This window comes from Babylonia areolata, chromosome 14 (assembly GCF_041734735.1).
Source record: "Babylonia areolata isolate BAREFJ2019XMU chromosome 14, ASM4173473v1, whole genome shotgun sequence".
NCBI classification, from domain to species: domain Eukaryota; kingdom Metazoa; phylum Mollusca; class Gastropoda; order Neogastropoda; family Buccinidae; genus Babylonia; species Babylonia areolata.
Genome location: NC_134889.1, coordinates 4,888,871 through 4,906,370, shown reverse-complemented (window position 1 = coordinate 4,906,370; position 17,500 = coordinate 4,888,871). Strand labels below are relative to the sequence as shown.

Below are 17,500 nucleotides of genomic sequence, written 5' to 3'. Positions count from 1 at the left end.
CATGACTTCGTTTTTGCTTGAAGCCTTCTGAGGTTAAACAGCTTGCCATCTGTTCGGTACTTTAGGCCGATTCAACATTGCCATCCTGAAGGCATCAGTAAGCATTGCAGAGAACATGAGCTGAACAGCGTTGGAGGCCAGACTCAGCCTTGCTTGACACCATTTGTGACAGCAAAAGGACAGATGTTCACCATTGTCCTGACTCGAGCCTGCATGCCTTCATGGAATTGCTGACCAAGGAAATAAATTTCCGAGGGCATCCGTACTTGCCATGATCTTCCACACCCTCTCTACTCAGGGTTTTCGAAGGCCTTAGGGGGTCAAACATGGGGGAGAACAATCACTTTTTCTCCTAAACATTTCCCCTTTTGCACTCCCCTTGCAGCAACACCGCCCGGGGTTCCGCGCCTTTCCGGAATCCACTTTGGGCCCCAAAAGGCAAAAAACCTTGGTAAAGTGTGCTGTGAGGCGAAAGTTTGGACCCTTTGCAAGTATTTTGCCTCCCAAAGGAAAGAAAGGGAAAATTCCCCCCGTTTGGTTTAACACACTTCCCGGTCCCCTTTCGTTTGACAAGGAAAGTGGGAACCATTTTTTGAAATCCTGGGGATCGTCCCCTTTTTTCCCCACAGATGAGAACAGCTATGAACCCCTTTTTCAGTCAGCACATGCCCCATCCTTGTAGACCTCGCGGGTATGGAGTCTGAGCCAGGTGCTTTCCACGGTTTAGAAAAAACGGTTTGTTTTTTGGGGGTTTTCAAAAGTTTTTGGGGGAAAACCCAGTGCTTTCATTGTGGGGACTTGTGGAGACGGTCTATGGCTTCATCATTTATGGAGGAAGGGCGATTTAAGACACTGTTGAAGTGCTCAGCCCATCGTTCGAGAATGTTCTCCTTCTCGGTGGATCAAGGTATTCCCATCTGCACTGAGGGAGGGGGGATGATCCTGAGGATGTGGGGCCGTAGACTTCTTTAAGGCATCATAGAACCTCTTCATATCGTGCCTTCAGCATATCCCTGGATCTCATCACTTTGTCCCTCAGCCACTTATCCTGCATCTGCGTAACTTTGCTGAACAGTCCTGCGATGTCATTGTATGCATCCTTTTTGATGTGGGCTTTGGGTTGCTCATGTGGGCTTGATGCAGACGGGGCGTTCTCATCCAGAAGCTGCTTGATTCATCACAGTTTTCATCAAACCAGTCTTGTGCTTTCTGGTCATGGGTCCCAGGGTCTCTGAGCTGTACTATAGATCAGCTCACGCAGGGTCCTCCATTCAGACTCCAACATTCTGGTTGTCCAGAGAGGCGGATTCCAGACGATCTTCCAGCAGCTCCACAAATGACTGTTTGATGGTGATGCTTTTCAGCTTAGCGATGTTTGAGCCGTTTGGAGCCTTCTGGCCTTGGGGGGGGCGTCTCTTGGGTTGGATTCGATTATTCAGCTTCGAGACTACAAGGCGATGGTCTGTCCAACACTCGGCGCCGCACATGGTCTTTGTTACACGTACATCTGCCTATCCTTTTCCTGACGATGACATAATCGATGAGATGCCAATGCTTTGAGTCGAGGGTGCATCCTGACGTCCCTGTTACGGGTAGGGAGGCAGAAAACTGTGTGGTTTATCAGCAGTTCGTGCTCTGCACAGGTCTGAAGCAAAAGCAATCCGTTTGGGGTTGCAGTGGCCCACACCGTGCTTTCCAATCACTCCATCCCAGGAGATGTAGTCAGAGCCAACTCTAGCATTGAAGTCCCCAAGAATGATGAGCTTGTCTGCTTTAGGGATGGCAGCAATGACAGAGTGAAGGTCCTCGTAGAACTTCGCCTTCACTTCATCCGGGTTGGTCATGGTTGGGGCGTAGGCACTGACAATGGTGAGGTGCTTCTGGCCAGATGCCAGTGGGGGAGTTTCATGTCATAAGCCTATCGTTGACTCCCGTTGGATTCCAGCTAGCTTGCTGACAAGTGCTGTTTTTAACTGCAAAACCAACGCCAGCCTCGCGTCGCTCTTCGCTTCCTCGTCCACTCCAGAAGAAGGTTGTAACCAGATCCCCCTTCACAGAGCTCGCCTTTCGCCTGCAAGCCGATCTCACTCAAGGCTGCGATTCGATGTTGTATCTGGCGAGTTCGGAATGCAACTAGTGCTGTTCTCCTTTGGGTCTGTCCGCGTTAGTCTCTGTCCAGGGAAGTCCTTATGTTCCAAGCACCATGGTGAGAGGAACGATCCTTGTTTTTTTCTTTTCTTTCTCTTTGTTTCGACCGCTGATGTAGGGTCCCCCGCCAGCCGCGGTATGCTGGCCAGGGTGATATGGAGCAGGGCAATTTTTTTAGGGCACCTTTTCTAGCCCCTTCCTCATGCCAGGGAGGTGAGCAGTGCATTCCTAAAGAGGGCTGCTCAGACGCTCAGACGGCTGCCGAGCTCCATCGCTGCTCCTGTCGACGATGAACGACCCTATGGCCTGAGCCGCCTGCGTGCAGGTCTGCGGCTTGCGACTTGCCAGTGTAGCCCACACCTGTCGTTTCGTCGCTCGCCTGTCGCCACAGGACTTGGGGGTGATGAAATGATGAAGGATGAAAGGTCATTTGATGACTGATGACTTGCGCGATGTGTTTTGTTTAAAAGTGAAGAGGAGTTGCGCAACGTCGACCTCACTCTCTCGTCCGGGTCCACCAATTTCCAGTGGCAAGACTAAGTCGAGACGACTGGATTGATGAGCACGGATGCAGTGGATGACCAAGATATCCTTTCGGTGTCTCATCTTGCTCTCTGCACTCCACAGTGCGTTGCTGTAAACCGCCTTCCTCTCCGTTATTATATATATATGCATGCACTCAAGGCCGGACTAAGCGCGTCAGGTTATGTTTCTGCCAGGGATCTGACGTGCAGATGCGGTGTAACGTTGTGAATTTGTCCGGACGCGGCAACACCCCTCTGAGAACTCGAAACTGAAAGTGAGAAAAATACACACAGCTGACTCATAGTGGTGATGAAGAATGGGTAGGGTTAGGGTAGGGGGGGGGGGGGTACGGTGTCTGTGTCACTGAGCAGGTGGGGGGGGGGGTAGTTTGGGATGGAGGGAAGGGAGAAGGTGAGGTTAGGGAGGAAGATGAGGTTTGAGGACACTGCAACGAGGGTGACGAAAAGTCGATGTAGCGCTATCTGTTACGGTGATCGCGTTTGAGATGGTGCGAAAGAGAAAAGGAAAGAGAGAGAGAGAGGGGGAGGGAGAGGGAGAGAGAGAGAGAGGGGTGAAGGGGAGGGAGAGAGAGGGGGGGAGGTGAAGGGAGGGAGAGAGAGGGGGGGAGGTGAAGGGAGGGAGAGAGAAAGAGAGACAAGAGGCAGAAAGACAGAAAGAGACATAGAGAGAAGAGAAGGGGGTGCAGGAGAAAGAGAGAATCAGAGACGGCAAAAAGACTGAGACAGAGAGAGAGAGAGAGAGAGAGAGAAAGAGGAGAGAAAGAAGGAGGGTAGAGAGAGGGGGTTGGGGAGAGAATGAGAGTGGGGTGGGGGGGGGGGGGGAGAGAGAGACAGACAGACAGACAGGCAGAAAGACAAACAACAGGTTGCAAATTACTCTTTCCAGAATCTGGCTGATGAAGGGAAAAAGCAAGCTCAGAAGCAAACAAACCAAACAAACAAACAAACAATCCAATATAACCACCACCACCACCAACAACAACAACAACAGCCAACGGAGACAGAAGAAGAAGAACAACAACAACAACGGGAAGCGATCGATAAGACCCATACGAGGGCAACGTTGTTTACAGGGCGCCCACCTGGCGGCCTGAGTCAGTCTACAACAGCTGGAGGAATTCTGATGCAGGAAGAGGCGGGTCAAAGAGGGAGGGTCCCAATCGCCAACACATTGATAAGATAAGATAAGATCAGATAAGATAAGATAAGAATAACTTTATTATCTCCAACTGGAGAAATTTGGTCAGGTGCATTATCACAACACAGACAAGTAAACAACATGGGGACCATAACTGTAAAAGTCAACAGCAGTTTTTACGAATATTATGAAGATACAAATGTAAAAAAATATCACATACACCGTTTCATACATACATCCACACACTGCAGGTAATAACTAGTATTCTTAATGTAAAAACAGAAAGAATTAAGAAACATCAATTTGAATATAATTATAAACATAGCCTACTATACTGCACATTGATTATAATAGACAGATAAGATAAGAATAAAGATAAATTGCGGAAAACCGCAACCAGATAATCAGCACACACCCGCACCCACCCACCCCACACACGCGGATTACTTCATTAAACAAGAGTAATAAACATATGTTCTCAAATAAAAGCATTTCACATATTCGCTTTTGTATTTGTATTTCTTTTTTATCACAACAGATTTCTCTGTGTGAAATTCGGGCTGCTCTCCACAGGGAGAGCGCGTCGCTATATTACAGCGCCACCCATTTTTTTTTTTTTGTATTTTTCCTGCGTGTATTTTTATTTGTTTTTCCTGTTGACGTGGATTTTTCTACAGAATTTTGCCAGGAACAACCCTTTTGTTGCCGTGGGTTCTTTTACGTGCGCTAAGTGCGTGCTGCACACGGGACCTCGGTTTATCGTCTCATCCGAATGACTAGCGTCCAGACCACCACTCAAGGTCTAGTGGAGGGGGAGAGAAAATATCGGCGGCTGAGCCGTGATTCGAACCAGCGCGCTCAGATTCTCTCGCTTCCTATGCGGACGCGTTACCTCTAGGCCATCACTCCACTACTGTTTTGCACTGTTTCGCCTCTCTCCGACGTTCCCCTGTCTCCCATTAAACGTCTGTCTGTTCTTGTGTCTCTGTCTTTCTCTCTCTCTCCTGTCTCCCCCTCTCTCTTTCTCTGTCTCTCTTTTTTTCTTTTCTCTCTGTCTCTGTCTCTCTATGGGGGTAGTATTTACCAACATTATTATTTTTGTGTCTTATCGTTATCTATCTATCTATCTATCTGTCTGTCTGTCTATTGATCTATAACTCTCTCTCTCTCTCTCTCTCTCTCTCTCTCTCTCTGGGGTAGTATTTACCAACATTATTATTGTTGTGTCTTATCGTTGTTGTTGTCATTATGCATGCGTGTGAATGACTGGTGCGAAAGCGCTTTGATTTGTCTCTGTACAAGATTCAGCGCTATATAAATGCTATTATTATTATTATTATTATTATTATTATCATTATTGTCACAGGGACAGACTGGAAAACTAGGCACCCCTGAGTAATTAAGTTTTTGAATCTCTCTCTCTCTCCCCCTCTCTCCCCCTCTCTTTCTCTCTCTCCCCCTCTCTTTCTCTCTCCCCCCCTCTCTTTCTCTCTCTTGTACCATTCCAACGTCCACACCGTCATCACAGGAGACTGGACCATCAGTAATAGAATTAATACACACACACACACACACACACACACACACACACACACACATACACAGAGAGAGAGAGACAGAGACAGAGACAGAAGACAGAGAGAAGAACGTAGGCAAACCGGAATCAGGAATTTAGTGATAGGTGAAACGGGAACAGGTGAATCAGATATAGGTGAACTGGGCTGACACCGCGACAGCTGGCTGCGCCGATAAAATCATAAAATTATTATCAAAATAAAGAAAGAAAGAAGGAAAGAAAGAAAGAAAGAAAGAAAGAAGGAAATGAATAAACCTTGTACTTTTTTTTTGTTTTTGTATCAGCCTACATACATTACACGGTTTCACAGCTTTGGCCACTGAGCTCCCAATGGCAGAAGCCACCTTATACCCGTACTTTGATCTTTCTTTGTTCAATGGGTACTTCTGTTGTCTCGCATAATATTGCCTTCGTATGAGTTCCCATAATTTGATGGATATCATCAATCCCATACCCGTAACCAAACCCTTTCCACCTGGTAGGTTTGATGTCTTGCATGTTGCCGATATATTGCCTTGATATGAGTTCCTATTATTTTGGGGCTATCAGTCAAAGCGTATTTTTCTTTGCCCTGGAAAATATGACACTCTTACTTTCGTCTGAACAGAATTGGTACAGATTGTTGACACCCACTAGCACAGTTCAGAAGAGCAATGAAGCCATTTGTTTTTTTGACGATGTCTTCTTCTTCTTCTGCGTTCGTGGGCTGCAACTCCCACGTTCACTCGTATGCACACGAGTGGGCTTTTACGTGTATGACCGTTTTTACCCCGCCATGTAGGCAGCCATACTCCGTTTTCGGGGTGTGCATGCTGGGTATGTTCTTGTTTCCATAACCCACCGAACGCTGACATGGATTACAGGATCTTTAACGTGCGTATTTGATCTTCTGCTTGCATATACACACGAAGGGGGTTCAGGCACTAGCAGGTCTGCACATATGTTCACCTGGGAGATCGTAAAAATCTCCACCCTTCACCCACCAGGCGCCGTCACCGTGATTCGAACCCGGGACCCTCAGATTGACAGTCCAACGCTTTAACCACTCGGCTATTGCGCCCGTCTTTTTGACGATGTCATCCTTTGCGATTCGGTTGTGTTGTGTTGAATTGTGTAACTTTTTGACACGAAATATTTCTCTGTGTGAAATCCGGGCTGGTTTCACAGCGAAGAGCGCGCTGCCACAGAGTAGTGCTACCCATACTTAAAAAACCAAAAAAAAACAACATTCTGACTGCAAGTATATTTGTTTTATTCTCAAAGTGGATTCCCCCCCCCCCCCCCCCCCCGCCACCAACAGAATTATGTCAAGGACAACCCCTTTTGTTGCCGTGGGTTCTTTTACGTGCGCAAAATACATGCTACACACGGGACCTCGGTTTCTCGTATCATCCGAATGACTAGCACCCAGACCACTGGTTAACATCTAGTGGGGTGGGAAAGATGCTAAAAATCCTGACTGAAAAGTTCTTAGAGATGAATATATATTTATATGTCTTGACGATCTGTCGTTTCAAAAGGGATTTTTCTTTTCAACACCCATTCTTATCAACCAAAGAACTACATCAATAACAGCGATCAGTGTTTACAAACAGAACCAAAAAAAACCAAAACAAAAACCAACAACAAAAACAAAAATAAATAAATAAATAAAACAACACACACACACACACACACACACACACACACACACACACACACACACACAAACAAACAAAAGTAAGACACTCAAACCCATCCGAAAAACAAACAACAACACAAAAAAAACCAACAACTGTTCAATCAATAACTTTTTCCCTTGACAGAAGAAAATCACAAAAGAGGGCCAGGACAGTCAGCTAACAGTAAGCCCGAAGAGCTGTTGCTATTATTGACCGTGTTGTATCTTATCGCAGGGACAAGGTGAAGGTCGCCGCTCTCCAGAGAAAAAAAAGCAAAAAAAAAGCAGCAAATGCACTAAGGTTGTGGAACACCTGTCGCCAAGGTAAACAGACCAATAATAATCTGCCGGTTGGGTTCATTTACATATAGCCGAAGAAAATAATAATAATGAATATAGAAATGATGAAGATGCGATAAGGGTTGGTTTTGAACACGTATTTGGCCAATATGGGGCGTTAGGGGTGAGGCGTTGTGCTTGGTGAAGCGGTTTTTTTGTTTGTTTTTATGTAACACAATTGTTCACTGTAGCCCATTGAAGACTGTAATATGTCAATGTTTTCACCTGCTGTTAATCTGTCCTTCTCTATCTCTTGTATGGATCATTGTGCGCACGCATGAGTGTGTGTGTATGTGTGTGTGTGTGCGCGCGCGCGCTTGTTTGCGTGCGTGCAAGTAACAACACAATTAGACAACAACAGAAGCACCAACTTTAAAATCAACCTCTCTTGTGCCTGAACCCCCTTCGTGTGTATACGCACGCAGAAGATCAAAATACGCACGTTAAAGATCCTGCAATCCATGTCAGCGTTCGGTGGGTTATGGAATCAAAAACATACCCCAGCATGCACACGCCTGAAAACGGAGTACGGCTGCCTACATGGCGGGGTGAATCAACAAAACGGTCATACACGTAAAATGTTACGTGTCTGTCCGAGTGTGTATGTGAACGTGCCGGAATGACACAGGAAACGAATGATGAGCGCCCAATGGCAGACGTCAGTCGGCTCTACCCAGGTAGGCAGCCTGTTGTGCAAATGACCCCGTGTTTGTAAAGCGCTTAGAGCTTGGTCTCCGACCGAGGATATGCACTATATAAGTGTCCATATCATCATCATCATCATCATCACTCTCACCACATCATCATCATCATCATCACTCTCACCACGACAACGACGTCTACGACCAGGACGACGACTACCACCATCACCATCACCATAACAACAGCAACAACAAACCACAACAGAGGATGACACTCACACAATAACAAACTGAATCCGACTGCCTCCAGAACAGCCTTCGCTGCCACTACTACTTTAGTTTTCACTTTCACTTTCTCATGGAGGCGTCACCGCGTTTGGACAAATCCATATACGCTACACCACATCTGCTAGACAGATGCCTGACAGCAGCATAACCCAACGGCCTTGAGTGCATGCTTATGTATTTGTGTACCTATCAGAGTGGATTTCTTTGTGCATATTTTGCCAGAGGGCAGCAGTCTCGTTGCCATGGGTTCTTTTTCAGTGCGTCAAGTGCGTGCTGCACACGGGACCTCGGTTTATCGTCTCATCCGAAAGTCTAGACGGTCAGTTTGATTTTCCAGTTAAACGTGGGATGATGGGCGAGAGCGGGATTCGAACCCACGTCCGACGGGCGCAATAGCCGAGTGGTTAAAGCGTTGGACTGTCAATCTGAGGGTCCCGGGTTCGAATCACGGTGACGGCGCCTGGTGGGTAAAGGGTGGAGATTTTTACGATCTCCCAGGTCAACATATGTGCAGACCTGCTAGTGCCTGAACCCCCTTCGTGTGTGTATATGCAAGCAGAAGATCAAACACGCACGTTAAAGATCCTGTAATCCATGTCAGCGTTAGGTGGGTTATGGAAACAAGAACATACCCAGCATGCACACCCCCGAAAACGGAGTATGGCTGCCTACATGGCGGGGTAAAAACGGTCATACACGTAAAAGCCCACTCGTGTGCATACGAGTGAACGGAGAAGAAGAAGAAGAAGAACCCATGTCCTCACTAACTCTGTATTGGCAGCTGAGCGTCTTAACCATTCTGCTACCTTTCTTGACACTACTTCAGTGACATCAACAACAACACTATTACTAACAACAACGACAACAAGAAGTAAAGAAGGCACTCACAGGACAACGAACCGAATCTGACTGCTCTTATGACATCCTTTACCGCGATCACAACCTCAGATTATCACAGCCACAACTGACAACAACAACAAAACAACAACAATCAGAGAAGGCAATCACACGACAACTAACGAAAATCTGATAGCTCCCAAAACAACCTCCACTGTCACCACCACCACCTCAGTTCTACAACAACACAACAACAACAAAAACCACGACAACAACAAAATCACTGGTAACAACAACAACACTGCCTAACAACAATACACTACCACCACCACAACAACAACAATTTATCAACACCACCACCACCACAACAACAACAATTTATCAACACCACCACCACCACAACATCAACAACAACATTGCCAAACAACAATACACAACCACCACCAACACCACCACCACAACAACAACATAACAACAATTCATCAACACCACCACCACCACCACCACCACAACAACACAGCATAGACCAACAACAACAACAACATTGCCTAACAACAATACACCACCACCACCACCAACACCACCACCACAACAACAACAACACAGCATAGACCAACAACAACAACAACACTGCCTAACAACAATACACCACCACCACCACCACCAACACCACCACCACAACAACAACAACACAGCATAGACCATCAACAACAACATTGCCTAACAACAATACACCACCACCACCACCACCACCACAACAACAACACAGCATAGACCATCAACAACAACATTGCCTAACAACAATACACCACCACCACCACCACCAACACCACCACCACCACAACAACAATTCATCACCACCACCACCACCACCACAACAACAACACAGCATAGACCACCACCAACAACAACACAAACACAAACCAGCAAAGGGACGGCACTCACATGACAACAAACTGGTTCTGGTTGTCGAGGTCCAGAGTGATGGCTGCCCCCCTCAGTTCTATGGACCCCACGGGAGGTTTGCACCTGGCGTCCTCCTCACACTTGTGGTAAAGCAGCTGTCCCCGGCTCTCGTCCAGAACGCACCAGTGCTTCTTGCGGGACTTCAGGCGACTCAGGCCTGCGCACGGTTGAAGATCCCACGGCAAGTTGGATTGATTTGAGGTTGTGGTGTGGGCGCGTGAGGTTGAGAATGAGGGGGGGGGGGTGATGATTTTAATATGTGTGTATGGAGGGTGGGGGGGGAGTCTGTGGTGTGTGTGTGTGTGTGTGTGTGTGTGTTGTGTGTGTGCGCGCGCGCGCGTGCGTGAGTGTGTGTGTGCTTTAGTACGACCGCAAGCGTGTGTGGGAGTGTATGTGTGCGTGCGTGTGTTTGCACGTGTGTGTGTTTGTGTGCGTTTGCGTGCATGTGTCTGTGCGTGCGTGTTCGATTTTGTGGTGTGTTGTGAGTACGTGTGCGTGCGCACAAGTAAGTCGTGCATGCGAGCTTATATAACCGTACGTGTGTTGTGGAAACATTTTACAACACTGCTAAGTATTAACCCATCACCCTTTTGCAACACTGCTAGGTATTAACCTATCACCTCTTTACAACACTGCTAGGTATTAACCTATCACCTCTTTACAACACTGCCAAGTATTAACCTATCACCCCTTTACAACACTGCTAAGTATTAACCTATCACCTCTTTACAACACTGCTAAGTATTAACCCATCACCTCTTTACAACACTGCTAAGTATTAACCCATCACCCCTTTACAACACTGCTAAGTATTAACCTATCACCTCTTTACAATACTGCTAAGTATTAACCTATCACCTCTTTACAATACTGCCAAGTATTAACCTATCACCCCTACAACACTGCTAAGTATTAACCTATCACCCCTTTACAACACTGCCAAGTATTAACCTATCACCTCTTTACAACACTGCTAAGTATTAACCTATCACCTCTTTACAACACTGCCAAGTATTAACCTATCACCTCTTTACAACACTGCTAAGTATTAACCTATCACCTCTTTACAACACTGCCAAGTATTAACCTATCACCTCTTTACAACACTGCTAAGTATTAACCTATCACCTCTTTACAATACTGCTAAGTATTAACCTATCACCTCTTTACAACACTGCAAAGTATTAACCTATCACCTCTTTACAACACTGCTAAGTATTAACCTATCACCCCTTTACAACACTGCTAATATTAACCTATCACCTCTTTACAACACTGCCAAGTATTAACCTATCACCTCTTTACAACACTGCTAAGTATTAACCTATCACCTCTTTACAATACTGCTAAGTATTAACCTATCACCTCTTTACAATACTGCTAGGTATTAACCTATCACCTCTTTACAACACTGCTAAGTATTAACCTATCACCTCTTTACAATACTGCTAAGTATTAACCTATCACCTCTTTACAATACTGCTAAGCATTAACCTATCACCTCTTTACAATACTGCTAAGCATTAACCTATCACCTCTTTACAATACTGCTAGGTATTAACCTATCACCTCTTTACAACACTGCTAAGTATTAACCTATCACCTCTTTACAATACTGCTAAGCATTAACCTATCACCTCTTTACAACACTGCTAAGTATTAACCTATCACCTCTTTACAACACTGCCAAGTATTAACCTATCACCTCTTTACAACACTGCCAAGTATTAACCTATCACCTCTTTACAACACTGCCAAGTATTAACCTATCACCTCTTTACAACACTGCTAAGTATTAACCTATCACCTCTTTACAACACTGCTAAGTATTAACCTACCAAGCTGCCAGCCAACCAAACTAAAATAAAGGTTCTGAAAATAGTATTAATAAATAACGGGGGAAAAACAAAAAAGTCACCGACTTACCTCCCCCTCCAGGCTTGATGAACAGGTATCCCGACAGACTGGCCCAGGCCGCCATCTTGATTCTCTGACGTCACTTCCTGCTCCTAGTCCTCGCGCATCGTCCAGCACTTCCGCCCTTAAATCCTGACCAGGATCCCCAGGCGGGATCCAGGCACTGACCCCTCTTCCTGATGATCCTGCCCCCGATCCCTTCTCTATCTATGATCCTGTTCACGATCCTGTCAGAAGGATTGCAGGGTTCTCTTCTTCATCTGTGTGTGTGTGTGTGTGTGTGTGTGTGTGTGTGTGCTAACACCTCGGAGTCGATGTGTTGACGAAATACACGCACGAAATACACACGAACGCTTCAGTGGTCAGTCTTTAGAATACACGGACGTCTATTCCTGGACGTTGGAATCTTCACAGTTCCTGGAGGGCAGCGCTTCGACGAGAGATAAATCTTCAAAACAAATGGACAAGAGTGTTGAAGTGTGTACAGATCCTCAAACAGGCACGCTCAATAATTAGCGCTGCACAACATAACATCCTACAGCACTATCCCCAACACGTCACACAGCACTGAATCCATGGACCACACATGATACTCCACATACACTGGTGTTGCAGACCCTGTGACGGAAAGCGAACGGTGCCAGCAGATGAAAGTTTTAACGTAACGACTCAGCACTGGTACGAAAATGGACCACAGGATGCGGATCTTCCTAAACTTTGGTCCTGAGCACAGATCCTGGAGTGGAGCTGACCACTCAGCACTGGCCAGGGTGGACGGATCTCCCGAAAGACGGATCTCTGCTGAGCAGGGATCCTGCTGAAATCCGGAAGCTCTCAGCACTCACGGAGGCTCAGGAGCCGTCACCGGGACCATCCCTTTGTCTGAAACAGAAACGGGGTTTGTATTTATATTTATATTTATATTTGTATTTATATTTGTATTTCTTTTTATCACAACAGATTTCTCTGTGTGAAATTCGGGCTGCTCTCCCCAGGGAGAGCGCGTCGCCATACTACAGCGCCACCCATTTTTTTTGTATTTTTTCCTGTGTGCAGTTTTATTTGTTTTTTCCTATTGAAGTGGATTTTTCTACAGAATTTTGCCAGGAACAACCCTTTTGTTGCCGTGGGTTCTTTTACGTGCGCTAAGTGCATGCTGCACACGGGACCTCGGTTTATCGTCTCATCCGAATGACTAGCGTCCAGACCACCACTCAAGGTCTAGTGGAGGGGGAGAAAATTTCGGGGGCTGTGCCGTGATTCGAACCAGCGCGCACAGATTCTCTCGCTTCCTAGGCGGACGCAAAAATAAAAAAGAAGACTAGACATTTGGTTGTACAAATATATATATATATATATATATATATATATATATTTATATATATATTATATATTATATATTAATATACATATATATATACCATTTTTTTTTGTATTTATATTTGTATTTATATTTGTATTTCTTTTTATCACAACAGATTTCTCTGTGTGAAATGAAGACGGTATTCACAAAACAGTATCCTTTTGTCTGTAATAGAAATGCGTTCCAATGTGAAGACGGTATTCACAAAACATAATCCCTTTGTCTGAAACAAAATGGCATCTTAAAATGAAGACAGTACTCTCAAATCAGCATACCTTTGTCTAAAACGAAAATGGGGCTCTACAATGAAAACAGGATTCACAAAACAAAATCCCTTTGTCTGAAACAAAGCGGTATCTTAAAATGAAGACAGTACACTCAAACCAGTATACCTTTGTCTAAAACGAAAATGGGGTTCTACAACGAAGACAGGATTCACAAAAACAGAATCTCTTCGTCTGAAATAAAATGGGATTTTAAAACGAAGACGATACAAGCAAAACGGTATCCCTTTGTATTAAACGGAAAATTTTTGAGTACCAAAATGAATACAATACATACAAAACTGCATTATTTCAGCACTGCATTGTTTTCGTTCCTCTAAACAATCATAGTCTAAAAGTCGACATCTTTAAGTCGCCCATCTGGGAAGTGAATTCAGATCCACTGTGTCTAGGACTCAACGTACGAAGACGGGACCTAATCCTCTCCTTCTGTCGTTTTAATCTTCCCCAACCTAAGTCGTGCGTACGTGCGTGCGTGCGTGCGTACGAGAGAGAGAGAGAGAGAGAGTGTGTGTGTGTGTGTGTGTGTGTGTGTGTGTGTGTGTGTGTGTGTGTGTGTGTGTGTGTGTGTGTGTCTGCGCGCGCGCGCGCTGTGTGTTTTGTATGTATGTATGTATGTTCGTATGTATGTATGCGCAAACGTGCTTGTGTGCGTCTTTCAATTTCAGTTGTCTACATTTTTGTTGTTGTCATTATTTCGTTTTTTTATCTTTTTATATCTGATACATTTCTTGATTTAATCAATCTCATGACCTCTTTTAATTCTTCTCTCTTACCTGTGTTTCAAATTATATGCATATGTTTGTGTGGGGATGTTTGAGTGAATGTTTTTAGTGCTATTGTAATTTGTCTCTGCACAAGAATCAGCGCTATATAAATACCATCATTATTATTATAAATATTATTGTTATTATTAAAGCGAATAGAGCTTCAAGAATATGCGCTATGGTAAGATGTCTTAATAAGTCAGGTACCCATTCACACCTGGACGGGGTTGAGGAAAATGGGAGCAAAGTGCCCTTTGAAGTGCCCTTCCCAAGAACATAACACCATGGCTGAAACGGGGTTTCGAACCTTGATCACTGGGTCAAAGGTCCAACGCCTGTTCCACGGTGTCTCCTGTGCATGACTTACACCTCAAGCAAGACCGGGTCGTGGTCATGAGGCTGATGATCAAACAGTGTGCAACAACGATGACCGGTGTGATGACAGGCGCAATAGCCGAGTGGTTAAAGCGTTGGACTGTCAATCTGAGGGTCCCGGGTTCGAATCACGGTGACGGCGCCTGGTGGGTAATGGGTGGAGATTTTTCCGATCTCCCAGGTCAACATATGTGCAGACCTGCTAGAGCCTGAACCCCCTTCGTGTGTATATGCAAGCAGAAGATCAAATACGCACGTTAAAGATCCTGTAATCCATGTCAGCGTTCGGTGGGTTATGGAAACAAGAACATACCCAGTATGCACCCCCCCGAAAACGGAGTATGGCTGCCTACATGGCGGGGTAAAAACGGTCCTACACGTAAAAGCCCACTCGCGTGCATACGAGTGAACGTGGGAGTTGCAGCCCACGAACGCAGAAGAAGATGACCGGTGTGATGATTATGAGGACGAAAGCTCGTGGGGCATTTAGTTTTCAGTTCCAGTTTCAAGTAAGGGCCTGCGAAGATCCCTTCCTTCTATTAAGAAAGGGTGAATACCGTAGTCGCACCTTCTCGCCACGTTAATGTGGGTGTTTCCTCAGGGGGACACGGTGCAGGTTGTTTCAACCGACGCGGCACGGGAGCGAGCAACTGGCGCTATATCAAAACTAGATCTCGGCCTCTCCAATCAAGGAAAGCCGCAGCTAGACCAGTCTAGCATGGAGAGGGATGGGCTCCGCCATGCTTTTCTGCCCAAGACTCACCGCATGAATGACGACCACTACTCAACCCATACCGGCTCGGTCGTCGCCCGGGTCAACAAGGACCGCGCCTTCCACTGCAAACCAGGGTGGAGGTGACAAATGTGCTACTGGTGGACCACACAACAACAAGCTCCGGGCCAGGAACAACATCTCTATTGGCACGTGGAATGTCAGAACACTAAGGACGCCAGGAAAATTGGAAGAACTGACACATGCAATGAACAAATATCGCTGGCACATCCTAGGACTTTGTGAAACACGATGGAAAAACATCGGTGAAATACCCACACTTGAAGGCCACAGACTATTTTACAGTGGTAGAGAGGACAAACACGAACATGGAGTAGGGTTCCTGATCCACAAAGACATTGTTAACACTGTCATGGGCTGCCGACCAATATCCAGCAGGCTCACTACCATCCGCCTGAGGGCATCCCCATTCAACATCACCATCATACAAGCATATGCTCCAACATCTGATCACAGCGATTATGAAGTTGAGGAGTTCTACGAACAACTACAAGAAACCCTTGATCAGACACCAAAGAAAGACATCATAGTAGTACAAGGTGACTGGAACGCCAAGATCGGAGAAGACTCCTACAACACCTGGAAGGGCACATGTGGACGATATGGTAACAACGCTACAAATGAAAGAGGTTTGAGACTCCTGGAATTTGCCTGCTTCAACAACCTGAAGATAACAAACACATTTGGACCACACAAAGCATCCAGAAGATGGACATGGCACAGCCCTGGAGGAGATCACCACAACCAAATAGACTACATCATGGTAAAGAAGCGTTTCCAGTCTAGCGTGAACATTGCCAAGACAAGAAGTTTCCCAGGAGCTGACATTGCAAGTGACCACGACTTGGTAATGATGACCTTCAAACTCCAACTGAAGAAAACAAAGAAACAAAGCTTCTCAAGACTGAAGTTCGACCTGGAAAAATTGAAAGATCCTGAAGTACAAGAGGCATTCCAAGCCATGATTGGTGGGAAATTCGCGCCACTCATCACTCTCGATGCAGATGACGCCGACCTGGATACACTCGTAAGCGACTTCAACGCAGCTGTGACTGAAACAGCCCAAACAACTCTTGGAAAACAACGCATCAAAAAGAAGCCCTGGGTCACGGACGACATCCTACAGCTGTGTGACAAACGTAGAGACCTGAAAAAGAAAAAGAATGAAGAAGAAGGGGCAAAACAGTACAAAGCAGTTAACACCGAAATCAAGAGAAGCATGAAGAAGGCAAGGGAGAATTGGATTGAAGGAAAATGCCAGGACATAGAGGAAAACCTGACAAGAAACAACAGCAAGAAAGCCTACCAAGTTGTGAAAGAACTTACCAACACAAGGCAAGGTAGAACTATGTCCAACATCCAGACCAAGGATGGAAAATGTCTAACAGAAGAACAAGACATCCTAAAGCGATGGACAGAATACTGCTCAGAGCTATACAACATACAGACCACAGGTGATCCAGCAATACTGAATGTCCCACCAGCCACTGATAACAGTAATCACCCCATACTCCGTGAAGAAATAGAGGCAGCAATAGCATCGCTGAAAAAAGGGAAATCGGCAGGAGTGGACAACATCCCATCAGAACTGGTCCAAGCAGGGGGTGAAGTTATGATAGATGTGCTACTGAAAATCTGCAACAAGATCTGGCAAACAGGGGAATGGCCCACACCGTGGACACAATCACTGATCATCACCCTTCCCAAAAAGGGCAATCTCCAGCAGTGTCAAAACTACCGCACCATCAGCCTGATTAGTCATCCCAGCAAAGTCATGTTGAAAATCCTGCTTAACAGACTGAAACCACAAGCAGAAAACATCATTGCTGAAGAACAGGCAGGTTTCAGACCAGGAAGGAGCAC

At 45.7% G+C, this 17,500-nt stretch overlaps 1 protein-coding gene across 1 annotated transcript in view; it reads right to left on the bottom strand.

Moving 5' to 3' along the window:
* The window catches only part of LOC143289420 (uncharacterized), a 203,836-nt gene that overhangs the window by 160,351 nt on the left and 25,985 nt on the right, over positions 1–17,500 (bottom strand). The window contains exons 2-3 of the mRNA XM_076598383.1: positions 12,065–12,937; positions 10,118–10,295 (exon numbers count right to left, since the gene is read on the bottom strand). Coding sequence (XP_076454498.1) covers positions 10,118–10,295; positions 12,065–12,119 — 233 coding nt within the window. The 5' untranslated portion in view covers positions 12,120–12,937. The remainder of the gene's footprint in view (positions 1–10,117; positions 10,296–12,064; positions 12,938–17,500) is intronic.